Source organism: Plectropomus leopardus, chromosome 9, assembly GCF_026936395.1.
Source record: "Plectropomus leopardus strain MGB_pleo_1.0 chromosome 9, ASM2693639v1, whole genome shotgun sequence".
NCBI classification, from domain to species: Eukaryota; Metazoa; Chordata; class Actinopteri; order Perciformes; family Serranidae; genus Plectropomus; species Plectropomus leopardus.
This window is the reverse complement of record NC_142184.1, coordinates 38,133,594-38,158,291: the sequence shown is the minus strand read 5'-3', so window position 1 is coordinate 38,158,291 and position 24,698 is coordinate 38,133,594. Positions and strand designations below refer to the sequence as shown.

Here is a 24,698-nt window from a genome sequence, read left to right as displayed (position 1 = left end):
CAAATTTGACTCGACGTCGCCCGCTCTGGCCCCAGGGATACATTTGACTATGGCCGCTGGTGTCACTAACTTCACGTTTCGCAAAATAGAGCCACCAATGACCAGGGTTGTGTCCTCGGTCAGTGTGTGGTTGAGTGGGGAGTACTTATTTGAAACGTGAAGGGGGGGTGGGTGGTGTACCGTGGGCTTCAGCTTACTATGCTTCGTTCGGACAGTCACCCAGTGTCCCGGCTGCACGGGGGTTCCCGGGGGACGGCTAGCAGAGGCTATGCTATGTCGGTCCGCACCGGCTACAGGGGGCTTGCTAACTATCGCAGCTAAGAGGGATTTGTCACGGTGCGGAGCCGCACTTCCAGATCGCTAACAAACTACACTTGTTACAGGTACCACTATCACTGAAGGAGGCAGAGGAGTAACTAAACATCTGACACACTGAGTACGAGAGAGCAGCAGAGGGAGAGGAGCAGGGAGAAGCCATCGCTAACCAGAACTAATGCTAACGAAGCTAACCGGCTAACAGTGAGAGAGCGGCTGTGAATACACAGGGAAAACCGCTGAAAGGCGGAGACAGCAGTGAGTGATTAAGTAGAACTTATTTGAGTTTTCAGTCACAGACAGATAAAAGCAGTCGAAGTAAAGAACAAGTTAGAAGATTAGCTGGGAATCGCTCGTAGGAGCAGCTCAGAGATGCTACCAGAGGCACAGACAAGATGCACCGGAAGTGATGTAACACGCTTACCCGCTGTACGTCAGCACGTCGCAAAGTGTCGCATCATACCGAGTAGTTAATGAGTACTGAATCATTACTTAATTCTAAAATATTTTAATAAATAAATATAAATAAATAAGGTTATGGACTAGAGAGGCACATACAGTAAGACAGTAGATTCTGTTCAGATTCAGAGCCCAGTCATTCAAAAATTAAAAAAAAAAAACAAAACAAAAATATAGGCCTTTCAGTTCAATGTGTGTCCAGAGTTCAATGACTTCACCTCTCTTAAAGTTTAGTTCCTTCAAAGTCCTGGTTATTCAGTCTATCCAAAACTCAGTTCATTCTACTACACACTATGGAAGGAGGGGACTCTTCATTAAAAACACCCTTACATATGAACAGGTTGAGAGGAATTTATTAATTTACATTTTAGTTCTGCTGTGCAACATTCTCAAATAAAAATATCGTACTGATCTTATCTGAAACAGCAAGGTGAACTAACTTCCCCAAGATCTTAACCAATGACCTGCCTGTCTGTTGTACATGGCACGATTTATTGAAGAGAAGGTAAAACTGAAATAAACACAAATACTAACACAGGTAAGTATAATTTACCTGTAAATTATCTATATAAATATAGATTTAACAAATACAAGCACAAAATGACAAATATAACTATACATAAGTAAATGTATGTTAGTTTCTTAAATAAAACATACTTACTGGCAATACCACAAAAAGCAAGCAGCGGAAAGGATGACTGAGGTTTGCAAACCTCATCTGCCCTCAGCAACGAAACAAATGGCTACCCTTGCTTTATAAAGGAAGTTATCTAACCAGACCCTTTCAAAATAAAAATTTAAAATGAATCTCTTTGCACATCTTATATATGTTACACATTTATCTGTTACATTATGAATATCACAATCACGTTGAAATCATAGACACCTTAAGTCACAGCTAAACCTAATAATAATCAGTTATTATTTCCATAGCAAATGTTTTAAGTTGAAATACATACAGGAACAGTTAGTTCCTCATTTGTTCCTCATCAGTACCCTTAGTCATTATCAATTAATGAATTAACTAATGATTAGTTACTGTACGATGTTTGCCTGGGAGTTACTCAAGAACTGACCTTTAACTAATGATTAGTTCCTCATTCGTTCCCCATTAGTTCCTCAGTAACTATTAATTTTTCGTGTACCTTATTGTTAGTTCCTCATTCGTTCCTCATTAGTACCTTATTAAGTAATGATTAGCTACTGTGTGTTATATATAATGTGTTATATATAACCTTGTTATATATTATGTTTCTCCTGCCTGGCTCTAATCCACTTCCATAGCAACCACATAGTTGCCCTGAAACAAACACATTTTTCCCTTTAGGCCACAAACAACACTTATGTCCCTAGTTACCGAAAATCATCTGGAAATAACTCCTCTCATGAACACTGGGTTATATATTAAATGCACAATATATTACGTTTTTCACAGTGACTTCACAAGTGTCTCTGTGGGAAACAGACTAGCTAATTCAAAACAGCAAAGTACTACACATTACACAAGTCCACTGGCATTAGCAAGTTAGCTTACACCCCTCGATCCCCAATCACAAAAGAAAAAAAATCACACACTGCTTCTCTGACCAACACATGCAAGCAATATACTGAGCTTTGTGTTCAACTCTTAAAATTCACATAACACTGAAGTTAAGGCATATTTTCCATTGAATGTATTTAAAGATGGATGTCATACCAGTTCCCTCAAAATGAGGATATCCATAGGCCAAACTTAAAACTCAAAGCACACGCCAAATATAACTTTTTTCCAAAAACGGTTTCTGTCACTCAAGGTAGTTCTCATCACTCTGATGTTTGTTCGTTTGTTTTTATGATGAGTTTGGTTTTAATGAGTTATTAAATTATACAAAAGGGTGCTTTCCCACAGTGATTGACAGCCGTGACAGCCACCCATGCGCTTGCATTCAATTGGGCTGCTCATGACTGGTCGGAGTGGTGTTTTGCTGGGAACTCCCCACCCCACATATCGCTACTGCGCAGATGCAGGCTTTCAATGACAATGACCTCGCAAGATGACAACGCCCATATCCCAGAGATTTTAACCTCACTTTAGCATAGTGGGGGTAGTGGAGGCGTGTTGTTCATCTTCATATACAGGCTATGATATTTACCCACTTGTGATATAGAACAGAAGAGACACACAAAAGAAAGCAAATTGCTTCTCTAATCAACACATGCAAGCAATCTACAGAGCTTTATGTTCAACTCATAAAATCTGATATTACACTTAAGTTAAGGCATACTTACACACCTGTGATATAGAACAAAAGAGATACACATGTTAAGCTTGCATTCACTTCACAGCAGGAGGATTTATTCTTCCTCTGTTGCCATAAGCATTATTCTTTAACACCCAAGCTCAATGAGCCACCTAATGACGTAGTGTAGTAGTGAGGTTCTGGCTTCGTATGAACTGAATTTACATACATGACTAAAGAAATAATTTAAATATAAATGACAAATGATTTTTAAAAAATGACATTTGAATGCAATCCAGGGTTTTTAGACTTATCATTGTTCTGGCTTTAGGGTTGCACTCAGGGCCCTCTGTCAGTTTAAGTTGACCATGATGACATACATGAAAATCAGTTGCTGCTTGGGAGGTAAGAAAATCAACACTGTTCAATAAAGGCTGAATCACGTTCTTTGATCCCATGGGAGTTTGAGGTATGACATATGTGGAGTATAACTGGAGCTGTGATGTTGGAGGCTGACAGCAATGGTGCTAAAAAATAAAGTGACAGTGTCCGCTCAGGTGCTTTCTGGGAGCACTATTTTCAGCCTCCTAAGGTGCGCTTGGTCTGACAAATCTTTTAGGTGCACTCACATTGATGGTGGCTGATATAAGATAGAGCATTTGCATTAACTATTTGTTTATTGTCTTTTAGTTCTGACTTTTTTGTTCTATGAGAGTATGCCAGTTATTGAGCCCATGGGCAAATGCAGACCAGCGCTGCGCTCAGCCCCGACAAAATGTAGCAAAACATTTATTTAAACAGAAACAGAGGTGTGTTGAGCAGCCTGTTATGTTATGCAAGTGCTCTACCTTTAAATTATGCAACAAAAAAATCTATGTACAGCAATTGCTGATTGGATACACCTCTGACACACCTCCGACACACCCACCAAAAAAAGGAAAACATACTTCAAAGGACACTGCACACAATTTCACACCATTTTGACAAAACATGTCATTCAGGGAAACGTAACAAAACAGTGCATACCATTTTGAGGGTGAAAGTGATCCTGATTGTACTGTGCATGTGCTGTACCTAAATAGTGTTACATCATTTGAAATGATTAATTCTCCTCTTTTGAACCTCTTTGAAGAAAACGTCAGAAAGCATTTCATCTGCTTTAGAAAATATGCAGTAATTTAAAATATATGTGAAAATACAATAATATTGCTGTGTTACTATAGATCCAGATACCAGTAGATTGCAAATCAAAAGCAAAAGCAAGGAAAGTTTGTATCAAGGGCATTCAGATGTTTCTGCAGCCTAGTGATGTGGCTTCAGAGTAGGAGGGATGTCATCTCCATAACCTAATGCTGTGTGGAGATTTTTCCCTTCAGGGATAGAAAGCCCATTGTCTAACTGTGACCCATATTGCTTAAGGTAAGCTGTACTTTAAAATGATTAAAGGCTTGTGGCTGTTAAACCACATGGTGCATGGATTTTAATCCCAGAGCAGAATTCACTGATTTCTGTCTGTGATCTTGGGAGCTTTTCTCTAGATTTTTAAATACAAACTAAGCTTTTTTCCCTCCTACAATAAAGCACAGAGCTGGAGCCCTTCCACTGATGGTACATGCAGCACTGACACAGTCAACAATGCCAGTAAGCAGGTGGATGTCCTCCAGGTGCAGCCAGTCCTGCCTTTTACTACTGCAATAAAAAATGCTTTATTCAAAGCATTAGGAAAGGAAAAGACTGGGGAGACCTAATTTTGTTTTAAGTGAAACATCTCAACAGCTATTGGATGAAATGTGATAAAATTTGGTGCAGACATTCATCTCTCCTGTTAGGATGAATTGTAATTTCTTAATCACCTGACTATTGTGGGGATTAGGCCTTAACACAGGCCACCCATTTTGTGATTAGGCCTCATGCAAGGGTCAAAAACTGTTAAAGTATGGCTGTCAGAAATAATGAATTTATTAAGATTATTAAAAATAATAATATTTTTTTTCCCATTACATTTTTTAATTTTCCACATAACAAGGAAGACAATGAGAGCAAAAATCCACATGACATACAGAAACAACAAAAACAATAATACACAAAATGTCCAGAAAAGACAAGGAAGGTCCCTTTCTCCCTGTGGGGAGGGGACACAGCATTGGTACAGACTATTATTTTTATTATCGTACATGCACAAGCATACTTGCATAATATGGGATCAATCAGATGTAGCGGTTATTAATAACTACGTTAGAATTTGGATTTTGCACTCATTAAAGTAAAAGGGGCACCATTCTCCATTCAGGAGAAAATTAAATCTTAAATTGTGACAGTGTTAAGACATGTCCTTACTTTAATCAATCTCATAATCTGTACCGTTTATCCTGTATACATTGATCTTCTTTCTCTCATGAAATAATATCCACAGACAACGACTTGGCGATAAATGAGAATATTTTATTTAGACTAATAAAATGATGAGTAAATAGATGAAATAGTATGACATATAAAAGGGCAGTGAACACATGAAAGGGAACCTAAATGATGTATGTTCAGGTGATGTAAATGATTAATTATGGATGATAGTGGGGGAAATACGTGACCGTCTAAAGCGTGGATGCGCACTGAACGGTGACGTAGAATTTAGAAATTTGGCATTAAAGCTTCGCTATACGACATCAACTCTGATCACTAGAAGATGTTATTCTACCTACTTTTGCCGACTTGATTAGACTTCTCCGGGGAGGTCCAGGTCCTCGCGTCACTCCAGGGGAGAGCTGCGGCGCGTCTTCCAGACTAGGTGACCCGTTGAAAAGCGGCGGCGGCCGGGCACGTGGAGTTGGTGTACGGCGGTCTTTAACTGGCCTCGGTGTTCGCCTCAGCAAACCGGTAAAAGTCTTTAAACAAAGTCCTTAAGGGCAGGCAACGGATGCTGATCATTTGTGCAGCAGGTGTTGCTTCTAGATCCGTGGCTGAGTTGATAGCGAATCGCGGAGTGTCCTTCGCAGTTAAAACTCGCAGAAATAATCAAAAGTAGTCCCATTGGTCTGAGGGAGTCACTTTAAATTATTAATTTGAGTTTACTTAAAACGAATTACAAAAGTGTCTTTACTGACCAAAAACTGGTATAAAGAAAAGCGTCAAAGAGATTTAAAAAGAAAATGGCTTCAAAAGTAAAGTTCTGCAAAGCTCTGATGAGCTGTTGCGGCTCCGCTTATAAAATTGAAGAAAAGAAAAAGTTGCGAGCGTGGATACACGAGACGCGCCGCGGTAAAAAGGAGCAAAGAAAAACTTCAGCACATCTGGAATTAGTTTCAAAAAGACCTAATGTAATTTAGGAGACATTTATGTGTCTGTACTTTATGACGAATTACGCGATCTAACCCGTGGTGTATAAATTCACGTATCTTATCACCACTATAGTCTCATCACAGTAACTTCAAATACATGTTAGGAGACCTAAAAGTAATTTATAACGTAACACATGATTCTGAAGATCCTTTGCTCAATTCTGTTAAATGACCACACATAACGTAACATTGTACCATGGATCCTAACAAACTTGGTGATTACTTAGATATAGGATTACTTTTAAACATTATACAATGAATGCAAAATAAGATGTAACTATAAAGTTGGTTATGAGATTAATGATAATCAAGGTCACTTAGATGGCAATAGGGCTCCATCACAAAAAGTGAATAAAACATGCTTTTACCTAAATCATTCAAATTAAATGATAAAAGAATGGGAGTTGGTCCTACTTCTTCATCAAAGTACAAACTCTTACCTACAAAGAGAAGGATTAGAGAATTAAGTTAAACTTTAACTCACAACCTAGGTCCAAGCGATTCTATCAGATGTTAGTCTCAACACAAGGATTTATAATGACTTTACAACATGTTCTGCCTTTTGTCATCTCAGCAGGGGGGCAATGAATGATTGTTGCTTCATGTGCCTGAGTGACCACTCAGGCACATGAAGCAACAATCATCTAGCAACAATCATGTAAGACATCTGAATGACCAGGAGGTCATTCAGATGTCTTACATCCTGTGGTATGCTGGATGTGGCCTCAAGAATGCCTATCTCCCACGCATCTTGTGATGGAAAGGGCCAAGTACTTATACAAGTACTGACACTTTCTATGGCTTAAAAGCAGAATGTGTTTGCAGATGCCTACATGGAGTATCACTTAAGTTAATTAACAACCCTCTGTTGGATGTTTTGGGTTGTAAAACAGTGTCTCTTGACGTGTCCCCCACTTGCCCAGGGGACGCTGAGCTCTGGAGTTCCTCAGAGGAAAAATGTAATGACCACGCCAAGGCAGTCCACTACACAGATTGTTATTTTTATTATTCAACTTTCGTCTTATGATAGTCCATGAAGCAGCTAATTTACTATAGTCACTAAGAGTCGAGGCTGTACTCTCTATCGATAGTAAGTCTAAAAAGTCCATGAGCCAGTTACTATGTATGTTATAGCAGTCTGGTTTGTGAGTTTTCCAATTCATGAGTATTGTCCTCTTTACAGACAAAAAAGCTAAAGCAACAATGCATTGTGTAGTTTTTGAATGTGAAATGTTCATCATATTTCCAAGTATACATACAACAGTGCATTTAGTTATATGAAAATTTATTTATATCTGTCCCACCAAAGCCATGCCAGCACTGTTTTGAAGAATTTGGGTCAGTTGTATTTAATTTGTATGGCGTCATATATGCCCTGTGGATAATCTTCATTTGAATAATTTTATAGCTGACACAATCAGAAACTGATATTGGATGCTTCAGTTGGCATTCCACTGCACTGCCGTGAGAGATGAGCAAATGTCTTGCTCCCATTATAATTTGGTAGAGGTAGTGCTGTCAGGGAGGGCCAAAATTAGCAACATATAATAAATTATCATTATTATTATTATTATTATTATTATTATTATATTATTGTTATATATTGAAGAAACAGTATCAAGGACAATTTTAGATCCAGGTATGATTCCTTGAGATATGACTTTTTTTTAAAAAAAAAAAACAGATCTCAGCTGTAAATACTGAAGAAATGTAGAATCATTTAAACCAAACTGGATTTTCAGCTCATGAAATTGTATAATATCTCCATCCCTTACAATCTGACCAAGTGATATTTTGTTTTTACTCTCTGCTAATGTTATACCTCCTGCAGTTAACAGTGTATTATTCCATATAGGACAATTAGGTAGGGACACACCATTAACTGCTAATCATTTGTGTACTGCCTTTGCAATTTCACATGAAAATTCAATTGGATTGGATGGTTTATTGACTTTAACATCATATTTAGGATGATACCATAACAACATTAGTGAAATTGATTTGTTTTATTGTAATATGGTCTTTTTTCTAGCCATTCACAGCTACCTGTTACATGTAGATTTTTTTCATTATATGCCCAAGACAGTTGGAATCTTACATTATATGCCAAATAATCCTTCCATCTATCCATCCATTTTCTTCCGCTTATCCGGAGAGGGGTCATGGGGCAGCATCCTAAGCAAGAAAGCCCAGACTTCCCTCTCCACGGCCACTTCGTCCAGCTCTTTCTGGGGGATCCCGAGGTGTTCCCAGGCCAGCTGAGAGACATCGTCTCTCCAGCCTCCTACCAGTGGGACGTGCCCTGAACACCTCACCAGGGAGGCGTCCGGGAGGCATCCTAATTAGATGCCTGAGCCACCTCATCTAGCTCTTCTCAAGACTGACCAGACTGGACCTTTATAGGAAAAGGTGGCTCATTAAATTCTTAAATATAGATTACCTAGTACTATTTCTCCCACGGTCCACCTAGTTAGTGGCACTAACAGTTCAACTCGTTTTAATGAGCCTAGCACTAGAATATTATTAAAACAAAATCAGACCGCTTAATTTAGGCCACATAAACAAACAGAAGGGGACTGGAATATAACGTGCTATATTTTACTTTCCTTTACGGTGATTCAGTTATCACTTAAACAGTTCGGCACTGTGAGGTAGCCTATTAAATTAACAAAAAAGTAGGATAACTCACATCAGTCTGTCAGTGCACAATTAAAAATAATTATTAATTATGTTAAATAATGTGGCTTGATTAACATAAAACCACCTCATGGGGTACCACTCCCGGAGAAGGAAAATGATAGCCAATCAATAAAATCAGTCTCATAAAACTATCAATGTGGAAATCTGATATATAATTGAAGTAATTATTAAAACCAAAACTACCACATTAATAATAAAGGGTGGATGATTTCTCTTGGCATAGTAGTTGGCGATTTACATACCTTTGTACAACACTTAGCAGATAGAAAGTATGATTACAAAAACATTCCAAAAAGAAAGGAAAAACAAAACAAACACACAATGTGTCCCAACTATTAATATAAACAGGTATGGATGTGTAAATATGTGTGTGTGTGTGTGTGTGTGTGTCTGAGAGAGAGAGAGCGAGAGAGAGAGAGAAAGAGACAAAGAGAAAGTGCCTGTTGGTGTGAGCATGAGCACACCAAGAGGCAGAGGAGGATTGACTAACAACAGAGCCTCCAACGAGATGCCATATTAAAGATTGCTGCAGAGCAAGAGAAGGAAGGCCTTAGCTGACCATGTCGTCGGTCAGACAAAGGAACGAAGAGAAGGTGGGAACTTTAAGTTCCCCCTCTGTGTGCTTCCGTTTAGAGCCAGTTTCTGAGTGCATGTATGTGATCTAATATGTGTATAAGGTGCTTTGGTTAGTAAAAAGGATGTTTAGTTGCAAGCAAGACCCTGTCTGTGTGAGGCATTAACAAACTAAATTCCAAACTAACCAATAACCCAATAACAAAGAGATCACAACAATGACTCATTCAATAGCATTAACATCAATACATGTTACACATGATATGACAAAAGAAGTAAAAAGTCTTGCCCAGCCCGTACTTATGTGCTAATGCTATGCCCAGATGTTCCTTGCCAATCCAGGAGTGGGAGAAGAGTTCTTTGGGTTGCTGGCTAAAGAAAAGAGGGTTCCGGTTCAGTCCTTGCTGTGCAGTTCAAGGATCCAGGGGGAGACTGGCCGGTCCTGGTGTCCTTACAGAGACAGCAGTTCAGTGCTATGTCGGTTCTGTTCACCTTTTGGCTTGAGAGGTTAGCTGTGGCTATTTAACTTCTGTAAAGTCTCTTGAGACTCAAAAAGCAGAGCTAAGACAAGGCTGCAGCTCCTGCTGTGAGCTTAGGTGTGGAAGGAAGGAAGGGTAGCATTGGTCCTCCAGACCTGCAACCTTCCTCGGAGGAGGTTTGGGAGTGAGAGCCAGAAGAATAGCAGATGCTTCTCTTCTTGGCTTGGTGACATCCTGGGGGGTCACCGTGGTGAACCAACCATGCCTGGAGATGAAGTGTGAAAGATGCAATACCCTGGGGGTTGAGATATATGGCTGTCCCTTTGCTTAAGAGAACAGAGGACATGCAGTCTCAGCCACCATTTTCCAGTGGAATTGGACTTACAGGAAATGCCTTCACATGTCCAGTTGAAGTTGCACAAATTAACAAATCATCTGTGCAGCCCTGTAAATCCCAACACTATTCATCTTGCACCATCATCAGGTCAAAATTGGAACTTGTTGTTTAGGCAGCCTTGGTGGCCTGTTTCCTTAAGGCACTGCTTTGCTTCAAATAACAGCCTCACGGAGCCAACTAGCATGGCTGTGGACTCTGAGTTTTATTATGTTTCTGTCTGTGCCAGTATTAAACAGATTCATGTGCTCAAGGTGTTGGTAAGTGTATGTTTTATGTAACTTTTGTACAGAGCCATGCTAGCTGTTTCCTCCTTCTCTCAGTCTTTGTGCCAAGCTAGGCTAACCGTGTCCTGATACAAGCTCTGAACTTATCGTATGTCAATTGCCCTGTTTTGTCTGGTCAGGGTGGATCACGGGATTTCCTGTATTCTTTCTCTTTTTATCTGAAAAAAAAATCCCTGATGTTGAGAGGAGAAAAGATTTTGCCCTGTGTATGGAACTGAGCTCTATATTTCCCACTCAAAGCAGCTTTTCCATTGCCAGATATCCACCATTCCAAATGCACACTGTAACAGCGCCAACTGAACAGTTTTTGTATTCTTTCAACTTGCTGGTGATGTGTTTGAGTTTTTTATCTGACAGCAGGGGAGACTCTGCCTTCTATAACGAGAGAAATGTACAAAGAGGAAAGCCACTTGGCTGCATGAGACAGCTTTATCTCCTCCTGCAAAGACAACACAAGACATGGAATACCAAACACTTGTGAGTTCACAGCCCTCCATAAAGGCTAGATTTTTGAATTGTTCTCTCTGTTTTTGTCACATTAAAGTAGGGCAAAAGCAGCCATAGTGGGGTGCGGAACAGTGGTATCAGTCCTGTATATCTCATTTCTCTAACCTTAATCTCATTCCAAAATATGGTTTCCCTCAGTTAAATGATTGCTTTTTGTTGTTTACAGAGGACATTATGAATCAGTTACCATGTCGGAGTGCTTTTTTTGTGTGTCATTTCAGTGTTATTCTGATATGCGTTAATCTCTCTGCCACATTGTTTGTGTGTGCCTGGCTGTTTGGATGAAAGCTGGAGGAAGGATTAAAAGGAAAAACATGGGGAAAATAATCTGGGGGCAAGCTGACGTCATGCAGTACAGACCAGTGCTGTGGAGGTGAGGCTGATGGCAGAGGGCATCAGAGCGCCTCCAGCACTACTGCTGTTCTGCAAGGTGCCCTTGGTTTTGGTCCCAGTCCATGTGTCAGGGGGCAGCTCACACTCACACACACACACACTGTAAAGAATACATCTGGGCAGGGCTTTGTCTCAGTCATGCACAAATGAGAGCACGTGTGAAAAACATCTTTTCATATGTGTGCATGCGTGCGTGCGTGCGTGCGTGCATGCGCGCACGTGCATGCATGAGTGTGTGAGCTGCCCCCTGACACATGGACTGGGACCAAAACCAAATACACCTTGCAGCACAGCAACCTGGTGGTGCTGGAGGCGCTCTGATGCCCTTTGTGATCAGCCTCACATCCGAAGCACTGGCCTGTATTGCATGACATCAGCCTGCCCACAAATTCTTCTATACACATGTGCAACAACCAAAAAAACATGGTTATATCGTGATTAATTATATCTATGTAACTGATGATTGACAGCTTGGATTTCACATGTAAAAAAAAAATGCCTGGCATGTGAATTTTCCCTCATATAAATATTCCCAAAAGCTACCTAAAACCATATGTGAATTAAACATGTGTGGAGTGTTGTTTCATAAATGATAATTAATCATAATTAATAATAATTTCATAAATGATAATTCATAAATTAAATGATAATTTATGAAACTAGCATCAAGAGGAGACATCAGGAAAGCCTACAGAGAGACCTCAACACCCACAACATAAAGTTATATGGAAGGTGATCCATACCCTCATGGGCCACATCACCAGATATGTTTGCTTTGAACACTTCAGTTAAGAGCTGTCAAATGTGCCCTGCCTGCACAGGACCAGCCACTGTCAGTATCACAGCAGATGGAAGAAAAACCTTGAAGAGTGAATTCGAGTAACACTGTTGGGCCTGATTACAACCGTGTACTGAGGGCGTGCAAACTAGTCAGCTGATGTTATCATTGACATTTTAACATATCACTGTCTCAAGAGAATGTTTGCACCAGCTGTTCACCCACACCTGCAATTTCAGACATGGAAAGAACTCTTTTTGTGAAGATTGCAGATGACTATGGGACACTGACTGCAAAATTGTGAACTTGTGAAACAGCAACATTTCTTCACAGTTAGCTCTAAAACATGATTAAAAAGAGGTGTGAATCACATTTAGAGCAATATTTCTGAACATTGTCAGATTTATTCTTTCATGAAAAAATATGTTCAATATATGTTGGTGTAAAATAAAAAAAGGTTTAAAATAAAAACCTAAATGTTAAATGTTATGCTATCTCTAAATGTTATATGTTAAATCTAAATCTTAAATGTAAATGTTATATGTTAAATTAAAATATTAAATATTAAATCTAAAGGTAAAATTTTGATTTAATATGGCATACTGTATCCTGCAAGACATATTGTATATTTTCATGTGTGAAATTATGTTCTTCAAGTGATTAATACATACATTATCATAATGTTACACATTCATGTTGTAGACTTGCAATTTGCATTAACCTATTTACACGCACTGCTTAAAGCACAGCAACATGTAAATGTAGCGGCTGGTGTAAATACTGCTTCTCCTGGGGATTATTGTATATAAGCCGTGAACTGTGTGAGCTGTTGGTGTGTTTATTAGACAGGCAGAGGTCAGGGTTAGCTTTCCATTCACTGGTGACAACACTTGTGGACAGCTGGCCTTGATGGATGCAATGATTTATGCGCTTTGCAACTTTAACAGCACCGACAAGTGACTGTTAATCTAACACACAAGAGTCAGAGTGTCACAAAGAAATGCAACAGCAGCAACAGATGTACATTCCTGCTAAATTTAATCCCATCCTTTCCAAGGGATAGAGTCCAAATATTCAAGTGTCTGGCAAAAAATGTGGGGCACTTCAATGGAAAGCCTCTACCAAATACTACCGCTATGAACACAGCTAAGGATATTTTTTTTGTTGTTGAAAGTTTGGTTCATTTCATCATAGTAACTACAAAGATAAAGATAACATGGAATAATTATCAATCTGAAGGTTAACTTTTTAAATGCAGTTTTCTCTTTGAGCCACTTCATTCAACACAGTCTGAAAGACTCATATATTGAATATTCTGTATAATTCTGTAATCCTGGGAGCTGTTGTGATCTTGGGAGCTGTGTTGTCAGGAGTGCTAGCTCCTGGTATGGTCACCCAAGGTAAAGAGGTCCCAGGGGAGTGGCCACCCTAAGAGCAATTCACCAAGACCCTGATGCAACCATTGCAACCCCTTCCCCCAGGAGCCAGACCCAGGGGGGAGCTTGAAGGCGAGCGTCTGATGGCCAGGCCTTTGGCCATGTGACCCAGTCGGACTCAGCCCGAAGGATTGACATGCTGCCACCACCCCGTGGGCACACCACCTGCAGGACTGGAAATCAGGGCCGGGTGCATTGTGTGCTGGGCAGCAGACAGGGGCGGGGCCCAGGGCATGCTGAACCCTGGCTTTGTAGGCCAGCTTTGGGGACATGGAACATCACCTCTCTGGCGGGGAACAAGCCGGAGCTTGTGTGGGAGGTGGAGCGGTACCAGCTAGAACAGGCTTGTCAAACTGGTCCACAGGGGGGCCGGTGTGGCTGCAGGTTTTTGTGCCAACCAACCAAGAGCACACAGTTTGACCAATCAACTGTCTGAAGACGGAGATCAGTTGATTAAATGAGTCAAGTCTGGTGTGCTGCTACTTGGTTGGAAACAAAACCTGCAGCCACACCGGCCCCCCCTGTGGACCAGTTTGACATGCCTGAGCTAGATGAAATTCAGCACGCCTCCACTTACAGCTCTAGCACTGGAACTGTACCTGTGGAGAGGGGCTGGACTTTCTCCTTTTCCGGAGTTGCCCAGGGCGGGTGTGGGGATACTTACAAGTCCCCGGCTGCTTGCCGCTATGTTGAAGTTCTCCTTGGGAACGATAGGGTTGCCTCAATGGGGCTGCAAGTCGGTAAGAGGAGATCTCTGCCCGTTGTTTGTGCTTATGCACCAACGGTTCAGAGTACCTAGCTTTCTTGGAGTCTCTGGGCGGTATCCTGGAAAGTGTGCTAACTTGGGACTCCATTATTCTCCTGGGGGACTTCAACAGGGGTGTGATTTGGAGTAACGGCATGCCCGATCTGAACCCGATAGGTATTTTGTTATTGGACTTCTGTGCTACTTCTGTCCAAACGAACACATTGTTTGAGCATAGGGATGTTCATAAGTGTACTTGGTACCAGAGCTCCCTCAGCCAAAGAACAATGATCAACGTTGTGGTCATATCATCTGATCTGCGGCCATATGTCTTGGACACTTGGGTGAAGAGAGGTGGTCACAAAAGCTAAAACTCAGGTGTGGGAGGAGTTTGGGGAGGCCATAGAGAAGGACTTTTGGTCCGCCTCAAGGAAGTTCTGACTCAACCATGAGATGTCTCCAGAAGGGAAAGCAGGGATTGTCTCAAGCTTTGCTCAGCAGGGGAGGAGAACTGCTAACCTGGACTGAAGATATTGTTGAGTGGTGGAGGGAACACTTTGTGGCACAGTCTGAAGACTCGGGGAGATTCTTCATCCATAGCTCTGGCAGAGGTCGCTGAGGTAGTGACAAAGCTTCTTTGTGACAAGGTGTCAGGTGTGGATGAGATTCGCCCTGAGATGCTGAAGGCTCTGGACATTGTTGGGCTGTCTTGGCTGACATGCCTTTTCAATGTCATGTGAAGGTTGGGTACAGTGCTTGTGGAGTGGAAGACCGGGATGGTGGTGCCAATTTTTAAAAAAGGGACAGAAGAGTGTCCTCCACTGCTCAGCCTTCCCAGGAAAGTTTACTCCAGGGTGCTGGAAAGGAGGCTCCCACCGATCGTCAAACCTCGGAACAATGCAGATTGTCTGCATACTTGGCATGAAGTTAAACATGTTCCCAGTGGGTGTTGGCCTCCACCAGGTTGTCCCTTGTCTCTGATTCTGTTCGTGATTTTCATAGACAGGATCTCAAGGTGCAGCTCGGGGGAGGAAGGGGTCCAGTTTGGGGACGTCAGAATTGCATCTCTGCTTTTTGCAGATGATGTGGTTCCGTTGGCTTCATCACACCATGACCTTCAGCATGGAGTTGGGCGGTTTGTGGTTGAGTGTGAAGCCGTCGGAATGAAAGTCAGCACCTCCAAATCTGAGGCCTTTGTTCTCTGCTGGAAAACGGTGGACTACGTGAGATGGACAGGTGGTTTGGTGTAGCATCTGCAGTATGCGTGTGGGTTGGATGCATTGTGGTGAAGAAGGAGTTGAGCCAGAAGGCGAAGCTCTCGATTTACAAGTCCATCTATGTTCCATCCCTCACCTATGGTCATGAGGTCTGGGTAGAAAGAATGGGATTGCGGATACAAGCAGCCAAAATGAGCTTCCTCTGCAGGGTGGCTGGGCTCAGCCTCAGAGATAGGGGGAGGAGCTCGGGGAAGAGCTGCTGCTCCTTCACGTCGAAAGGGGTCAGTTGAGGTGGTTCAGGCATCTGATAACCTTCAGGCACGACCTACTGGTAGGAGGCCACAGGGCAGACCCAGAACACGTTGGAGGGATTACATATCTTGTCTGAGCCTGGGAAGGCCTTGGGGTCCTCCAAGACGAGCTGGAAAGTGTTGCTGGGGAGAGAGACTTCTGGAATGTTCTGATCCGCCTGTTGCCCTCGCAAGCCAGACCCAGATAAGCGGAAGCAAATGGAAGGATGGATGTATCATTTTGTTGCAGCTCTGCCATGCAGTGTCATGTCTCATTCTGTCAGTTTAGTTGCCTTTTTTGTTCCCCTTGTGTTTCTTTGTCTTGTACTTCCTGCTTTATTTTGACACCTGCCAAGCCCTGATGTGTTGCACATGTGTCTAACTGTCTTCCCTATCCCTTTCGTCTCTGTTCTCCCTTCCTTCTTTGCCAGTTCATCTTGATACTCTGTCAACATCCTAGCACTAAATTTATTGAGCCTTTTGATATTTTGACCTTTTTCTGCTTTGCAGCTGTTTACACTGCATAAAATTCAAGACACTGCACCATTCCATCAAATGGACATATCCTAAATGTCTTGAATATACGTTTTATTGTTTTTATACACATATCCTCGAATTCAGCTTGACAGATTTGTGATCTTTTTTTTTTTTTTTTGTGGCTGGAAAACAAGACTTTGGTTCACTGTATTACTGGCTGACTTAATGTATCACTGGGGTTTAAAAAGTTACAGTAAATATGTTTTGATTCAGTAAGGGATATAGGTCTGTCACACAGTTAGCAAAAATTAAATAAAGTCTGTTCACTAGATAATGCTCTCATGAGCATTTAATAAATTACACGTGTGATGTTTCGGGCCATAGACCTTCTTCAGACATGACAGAGGGCAGAGACACACCCCATAAATAGCATGAACAGGCCACCTGACAGGTTGTGTGATCCAACAATAACATGACACAAATATCCAATACAATATGTGTCATGAGACAAAACAAAGACCTCAATGGTGAACACTTATTTAAAAAAACATCTCACAGTGTCACCTGTTCCTGTAGAGTTTTATGCTACAGCTCTCTTTTTCAATTCTTTTTCCTATCTCAGTTTGGAACTTTCCTTATTTGTCTTTATTTCTGACCTTCCTCACTCTCACTCAGAAACCAGTTGAGTTGTTATTATTATACCCTGCTAAATGGCTGAATGGCACCTGCTACATCAGCCTGATATGCATATGGCCGGCATCTCTTGAAAATGTGGCTGTACAGAACCTGTCACGAGCGCATGATGCACCACAGAATGGCGTCAGGTTGAAATGCTGCCAGTAACAACATAAAATAAGGAGTGCAAGGGTGCCTATAGGGCTGACGAGGGTAGTGGTGGATGGATCCAACAAACCCCAAATTTAATGCAGTGGTCAGTGTTTGCTTCTCATCCGAATGTGATGTTTTTATTAATACATCTATCCTTCCCCTTATCCTAACTATCTGCACCATAGCATTTGTTGACGTTTTGGCATTGCTTCACATGTGCTCATGTTGTCAAAACATCCCACTGTGTGCATTTGTAAGTGACGTGGTTGTGTGAGAAGGACGGAATAACATGTTTTGGGTTGTCCTCATAACTTTTTTTTTTTTAAAAAACTTTTTTGCTTTTTGTTACAAACATAAAAGACAAAACAACGAACAACAAACAGAGTCACTATAGGCTGCACAAAATGTATTAATATAATGTACAAGAAAATAAAAGTCAATATCAAGGACTGTGCCTCCCTTTAAGTCCACAATCGTCCCTTGGTTTCCTTTGGTCCCCATGATCCTTGACTCTGATTATAAAAACTCAGTTTTTTTTTCTTTCCTTCTTTTTCCCATTCCCTCCTTTCCTTTCCTTCCTCCTCCTCTCCTTTCCCCTCTCTTTCCCTTTCCTTAGCCCCCCCCCCACCCCCCACCCATATCTTTATTTATGTCCAAATAACATTACAACTCAGTCAATTTAACACAACCTGCTCGAACCTCCGCAATCTCTCCCTCTTCTTCTCCTCTCTGCCTTTTCAACCAAAAGAACTAGCAGCTTTCCTGAACAGTGCAGGGCAGGTAGGTGGAGGGTCAGTTTGATCCCCAACTCCTCCAGTCAACATGTTGAAATATCCTTGTGCAAGATACTGAGCCCCAAATTGCTCCATATGCTGCGCCATCAGACTGTGAATGCGTATGAGGCAGGTGGCACCATGTAAGGTAGCCTTTGCCACCAGCGTGTAAATGGGTTAATGTGTAGTGTGAAAACGCTTTGATTTGTTTGCACTTTGTATAGAAAAATGCTATACAAATGCAGAATACCAAAACATCACTGTGAATAATAAGTACATGTAAATAAGATGGTGTAAATAAATGCAATAATGTACCAAACCCAAGTCTGCACGCTTACACATTTGTTGACATTATGATAGCTCCATCCCAAGATGGAAAGGGCAAACACAGAAGGATACGTACAATGAAATATGTTGACATGAAAGTACGGTGCAAAGCAGCAACATGTGACGGCTTGGGTTAGAACATGTTTTTTTAGGTTGTCCAACAGGTGCTCTCCGCTGTCCGTCTGTTCTAAAGGATTGGTTGACTTGCTCAAGCAGTAAAGTGGAGGTTACTGTTGTTGTGTATGTTGTAGTCCTGTTGTAATGTCACAACACATCTGCTCGACCTATCACAATCATAAATTGGTACCAGCCTAAAAATACCTCAAGTCCAGTCACACTTTGGCTGTGGTTTGCTTTATAAATCCATAGGAACATGTCAGTACATAGCTAAACTTGGGGAGTGTAATGACATTTCCAAATATCTCCTATCTTTCTCTCTTTGGTAGGTTATTTAACTGTTTCCATTGAGCCTCTGCCTCCCGTTGTCATTGGAGACACGGTCACGCTCAAATGCAACTTCCGAACAGATGGCAACCTTCGAGAGATTGTGTGGTTTCGGGTGAGCACACAGGTGAACTTCATCCAATAACAACTGCTTACCAATTTCTCTCTATAGTCAATGTAACTCCCTCCTTCTTTTGCCCTCAAAATATCTCTTTGAAAATATGTATGCTGAGTGGAGGGAAATACATACAATTCAGTGGGTTTTGTCTTCGCACTATTTTGCCAGGAACTGCGGTCTTGTGTTAGATTTGGTTAAAATGTAGATGTACTGTATGTGTTCTTCTTAATGGTGCCTTATTTGGTTTTTGTTGGTACAAATAAGACCTAAAGGGTAGCTTTGGCATTTTTCAACATGGACCCTATTTACTCTTGTTTTTGTTTCTAAGTGACTAATTTGAACAGCAAGTTTTTTAAACTGGTGCAGTATTTAGAGAGACTGCTACAGCCAACCACAATGACACAGGCTGCAATGTTATCTGTCTGGGCAAATGAGAACTGTCAATTTTTGTCCACTTAAATTACTTGTTTTTGCCACTGACAGGCTCACAATGTTATTCTATGGGTCTGACATAATTATGGAAAAGAATCCTAAAGAGACAGACCTTTTTGTTGAAGAGTGCGATCATTTTGTTGACAAGAAACAGACCCAAAATGGCAATTTTTAAACAAACTCTGAACAACAATTTTATCACTTTAAAACACAAATAAAAGTCACTGAAACCATCTTGGTTCATCTTTCAACTGTTCCAAGAATCACTACCTCTGATTTTGTAGAACTAAAGTCTTTATTCTCCCAATTAGATGTGAAAGTATGCTGGCCCTATGTACGCTAAAATTATTCTTTTTATAGTGTCTGGTGTATTAGTCGCTGGCAATTTCAGCTCTGTTTCTGGTAAAACAAAAAGGATTGTATTTAACAAAAAAAGTCTGTCTCTGTGGGGATCATTTCCACAACAGTATCACACACTGAGAATAACAATCTGAATGTTACGGTTTTGAACCGTGTAAGTGGGAGGACCCAAGAGCGACTACACGGACAGTTAAAGGCAGGGTCGGCTCTTGGCATAGGCGATATAGGCGGTCGTCTAGGGCGCCATCTGCTGGAGGGGTGCCGCCACGCCGCCAGTCCCCCTTGGCCTCGAGGGAAAATAATAATAAAATAATAATTTTCTATGCCCACCGGTGCCCTCACGCAGTGTTTTCTGTCTAGAAAAAATATATATATATATTAACATTACAAATAAATAAACAGTGACATGTTCCTAAATTATGTGTGAGCACGTGATGTGTCATTATTGGGTGCGGAGGTGCAGGTTAGGGTTAGGGTGCCTAGGGCACCAAATTGGGTAGAGCCGGCCATGGTTAAAGGTATACAAAAGGAGAGGTTTAATGAATGCCAGGGGATAGGAGAGGAATGGAGGGAAGTGGGGTTCCAGGTGTTGGGGAGGCGGGAGAGACCGGTAAGGCTGGCAGTTGGTGAGGCTGGTGAGGCAGAGGGTAGAGGAGGTGTGGTCAGGTGTGGTGGAGGAGGCGAGTGACTGAGCAATGAGGCGAGAGGCTGGGCAGTGTGGGACTGGAGCTCAACGGAGGGAGGCACTGGAAAAAACACGAAAACACTAGTAAGTACAAAAGTTACGTTCAGAAATAGCAAGAAATGCACACAAGAGAAATCTCAGAGGAGACGGCCGATCTACCACGTGTGAGGCGGAAAACAATTTGGCGCCGAAGAGAAGTAAAGCTGTTTTCATGCAGCAGAGGGATGACTGCAGATGAGGAACAGGTGAGGATGTGTGCCGTGAGCTCCAGCACCAGAAAGCCATGTCCAGCCCCTGCAACACAGCAGTCCAGGAAGAGACACACCGCAGGCAAGCAGTCAGACCAGTCCCAAGCACACCACATAAAACACAGATCACCACACTGAGCCTGTATGTAGCAAAAATAGATGCTTTTAATGGATGTAAACTGACGATGTTCAATTGCGTGCAGGGAATCAATGTGGGTTTCTCTGCTGCTTGCTCAATACTCGCCCAATTTCAAAACTTGTTTTTGTCATTAATCACTTTAAAAACTGGGTCCAGGTTGGAAAACACAGAAGTTACCCTTTGATTTAAGTATACTAAAATGCTCACAGTTACAATACTAACAAAGCAATGTTTAGCATGTTCACCTACTCCTGGCAAACATTTCACAGAACTCAGGAGGTGTCATGAAAAAAAAAAAAAACAATTTATGCACACAGTTTAATTAATTCTGCTCTCTAATCATTTGTTTGCATGATTAAGTAATTTTTACCCCAATACAGGGCCTGGAATTCTGAATTTGTTTTGATTTGCATTTCCGAAAATGAGTGTGTAAATTATTACCGTTGGCTTTTTCACATTATCTCTTTTATCTGAAGCAGTACCACACCCTCTTATTCTGTGACAGTATACTAAATATAGAGTTAGTCCAATAAGCATCTACTTGGTCTACACTGACTTTTTGCCCATTTCTGACATAAATTATTTTTAATAAATCAAGACAAAAATCTGTAAGTCACCTTATTCCTGTGAGAGAGAGGTAAATCATTGCTCTACTTCGCTATGTGCACAGAATATTTACATTTATGTCTACATGATCACATTTTACTGTAACCTATTCAAACTCTGTGATAGTGATACAATTTTACCACTCAGGTGATGGAAGGAGGCAGTGCCAAGCAGAAGATTTTCACCTATGATGCCATGTACAACACCAGCTACTCCCATATGGAGGACAATAACAGACGAGAGGACCTGGTCTACCAGTCAACTGTGCGGTGAGACACTACTGTACAAGTTGCATTAAGTCCAAATAATCCATATCATTTGAAAGACAGAGGAGTTTTTGGAAAAATTCTCACCAGTAGCATGCTTCCTTCTGTCAGTGGGGGAGTGATGGTAGGGGGTGGTACAGTATGATTAGATTAACCCTAGTGAAAATTTTCCACTATGTCTATCTCAAGTACCTGACATGTTAAATAAAAATTATAATTAAAATACACACTCTGTAATCTTTTTAAATGTGTATACCAACAGGCTTCCTGAGGTCCAGATGGAGGATGATGGCCTGTATGAGTGCCATGTGGGGATTTATGACAGGAGCTCCACAGATAAAGTGATTCTAGCCTCTGGAAGCATCGCCCTCACTGTCATAGGTATGGATTTATTTCTGAGACCACATATTTAGAGGAAACATCTAGGGTTAACAAAACTCTTTCGGTGAATCCTGTGGATAATCCCTACAAACAAATATCAGCCATGCTATGCTTTGCAGAATCTGTTTTTTAATTGCAGGTAAACAGTCTGCGCAGAGATGTGGAATGCACTGGCTGAAATGCGATCTTTTAACTCATTAACTTCCTCTGACACTGAGTTAGCTTGCTTTATTTATATATCTGCATTCATATGCAGATACAGTATCTGTTTATGGAGATAATGACATTATGAATTGTGTGCAGCAAAGGGAATATCGGCTCCGATACAACATGAAAAACAAAACATAAGAACACATGAGAACACAAATATAGACAATATAATAAAATAAGACATAGTATATGGAGCCCAGCACAAGATGTTATTACAATTATGCAGGGTATGTGTAAATTGAATGCGAGGCAGTGACATGTATCACATTGTGAAGTAAGGAGTACAATATCAAACTAACAGGAAAAAAGAAAACAAACGAGACATGGTGTTGACATAATTTTTAATCACAGGAATATATTAGCAACGACAAAAGTAGTAATGATAATAACATAATTGCAGCAATAATAACAATCAAATTGTAGTGATGATGGTCATGGTCATGTAGTGATGTTGGATAAAAATATATATAACCTGAATCACATACATGATTGGGGCACTGAGTTTATCAAATGGGAAACATGGAGAAAATCATTACAGGATTTGAGCAGCCTCCATCTTTCTTACTCATACATATAGCAGCCCCTCTCCAACGCCACATACACTGAGCTGTGTCTGTTTTGATGCTCTGAATTGGGCCATAGGAGCGGTAGCTTACCTGAGGGTCAGCACCACAGATGGACAGTGTACAATTGGCTTTGTTCTTTAGTAAGGCAAAGCTAGCTCCTCAACCAGAACCCATTATCCCACGCCTCAAACTATGCAGAGCTGTGATGGCTATTGAATTGACTGAACTGATCCTCGAAGAGCTTGACCATAAACCGAATGCTTCCAAGTTTTATTGTGACAGCGAAGTTGTCCCTGGATATATCCAAAACAACGCCAAGCGATTCTTTGTATACTTGCACAATCGTGTCCACTGTATATGCTGGAAAATGTCTCCACATCAGTGGCATTACGTGCCTACAGACCATAATCCAGCTGACCTGGCCATCAGGTCCGTAACTGCATCACAACTCACTGACACCATGTGGTTTACCAGAGTTCATTCACAAACTACTTCAGCCTGAATTTAATGTGTCCTTTGATTTAGGGGATCCTGACACAGACGTGGATGTGAGACCACAGCTGACTACCCTTGCTACTTGCATAAGTGGGGGTAACCTTACCTAAGAATGGTTCAAGCGCTTCTCCACCTGGGAATTTCTGCTTAGAGCAGTTTCTATCTTGATCCACCAGGTTTGTTCCGAAAGGTCAGACTCCTTGGTAACATGCAAAGGCTGACATCAGTGCAACAAACCTCGCACTCCAGAAGAGTTGGAAGAGGCAAAGCTGGTCATACTCAAGTCTGTCCAAAGGGATGTCTATCCAGTTGAGTATGCTGCGCTGCAAGAGAGCAGAGCTGTCCCAAGAACGAGTGTGATCCCGGATCTTGATCCTTTCATGTGCGGTGGTCTCATATGGACTGGAGGACATCTGAGACATGCAATCCTGAGGTAAAAAAATGCAGTCATTCTCCCAAATCAAAGTCATGTCACAAGATTACTTGTGAATCATTACCACACAAAGGTGAAACATCAAGATCGGCAATTCACAGAGGGAGCAGTCAGGGCTGCTGGCCTGTGGATTGTTGCTGGCAAGAGACTGATAGGTCTGGTCACTGTGTCACATACTGAAAGCTGAGGGGAAAACTTGAGACCCAAAAAATGGCCGACCTCCCTCCGGAACGTCTGAGCTCATCCCCACCATTCACGTACATGGGCTTGGATGTTTTTGGTCCCTGGAATGTTGTCACCAGACGCACAAGAGGTGGAACGGCTCAGAATGGGTGATGGGCTATACTTTTTACATGGATGAGTACCAGAGCTGTACACGTGGAAGTTAAAGAGTCCATGGACACTTCCAGTTGCATCAACGCCCTGCACAGATTTTTTGCATTGAGAGGCTAAGCAGCTCAGATCAGACAGAGGTATGAACTTTGTTGGAGCCAGTTCTGAACTGGGCATGGGACAAGATGACCTGAACCAAACCAACATTCTAAAGTTCCTTCACACTGTACATGGGAATTCACATGGGGGGAGTCTGGGAGGACATGATTGGCGAAACCCAGAGTATTCATGAGTGCACATGGTATCTGTGGGACACTACCGTTGAATGCGCATGTACCTCTCGGAGTCCCTGACACAGCACAGGCTTCATGCCGGCCGTAGTATGGATATTTTTTAATCATAATTCATCATTTTAACCATTTTACAACACATCCATATGCTGTCTTTATT

At 41.5% G+C, this 24,698-nt stretch overlaps 1 protein-coding gene across 2 annotated transcripts in view; it reads left to right on the top strand.

The window, feature by feature from the left end:
* Positions 1-24,698, top strand: part of LOC121947533 (immunoglobulin superfamily member 21-like) — a 70,039-nt gene that overhangs the window by 4,433 nt on the left and 40,908 nt on the right. The window contains exons 2-4 of one of the 2 annotated variants that reach the window (XM_088082705.1): positions 18,979-19,091; positions 21,712-21,833; positions 22,093-22,211. In XM_088082705.1, the coding sequence (XP_087938831.1) occupies positions 18,979-19,091; positions 21,712-21,833; positions 22,093-22,211 (354 nt within the window). Of the gene's footprint in view, positions 1-18,978; positions 19,104-21,711; positions 21,834-22,092; positions 22,212-24,698 lie in introns of both variants that reach the window. The other variant, XM_088082704.1, reaches the window with a different exon arrangement.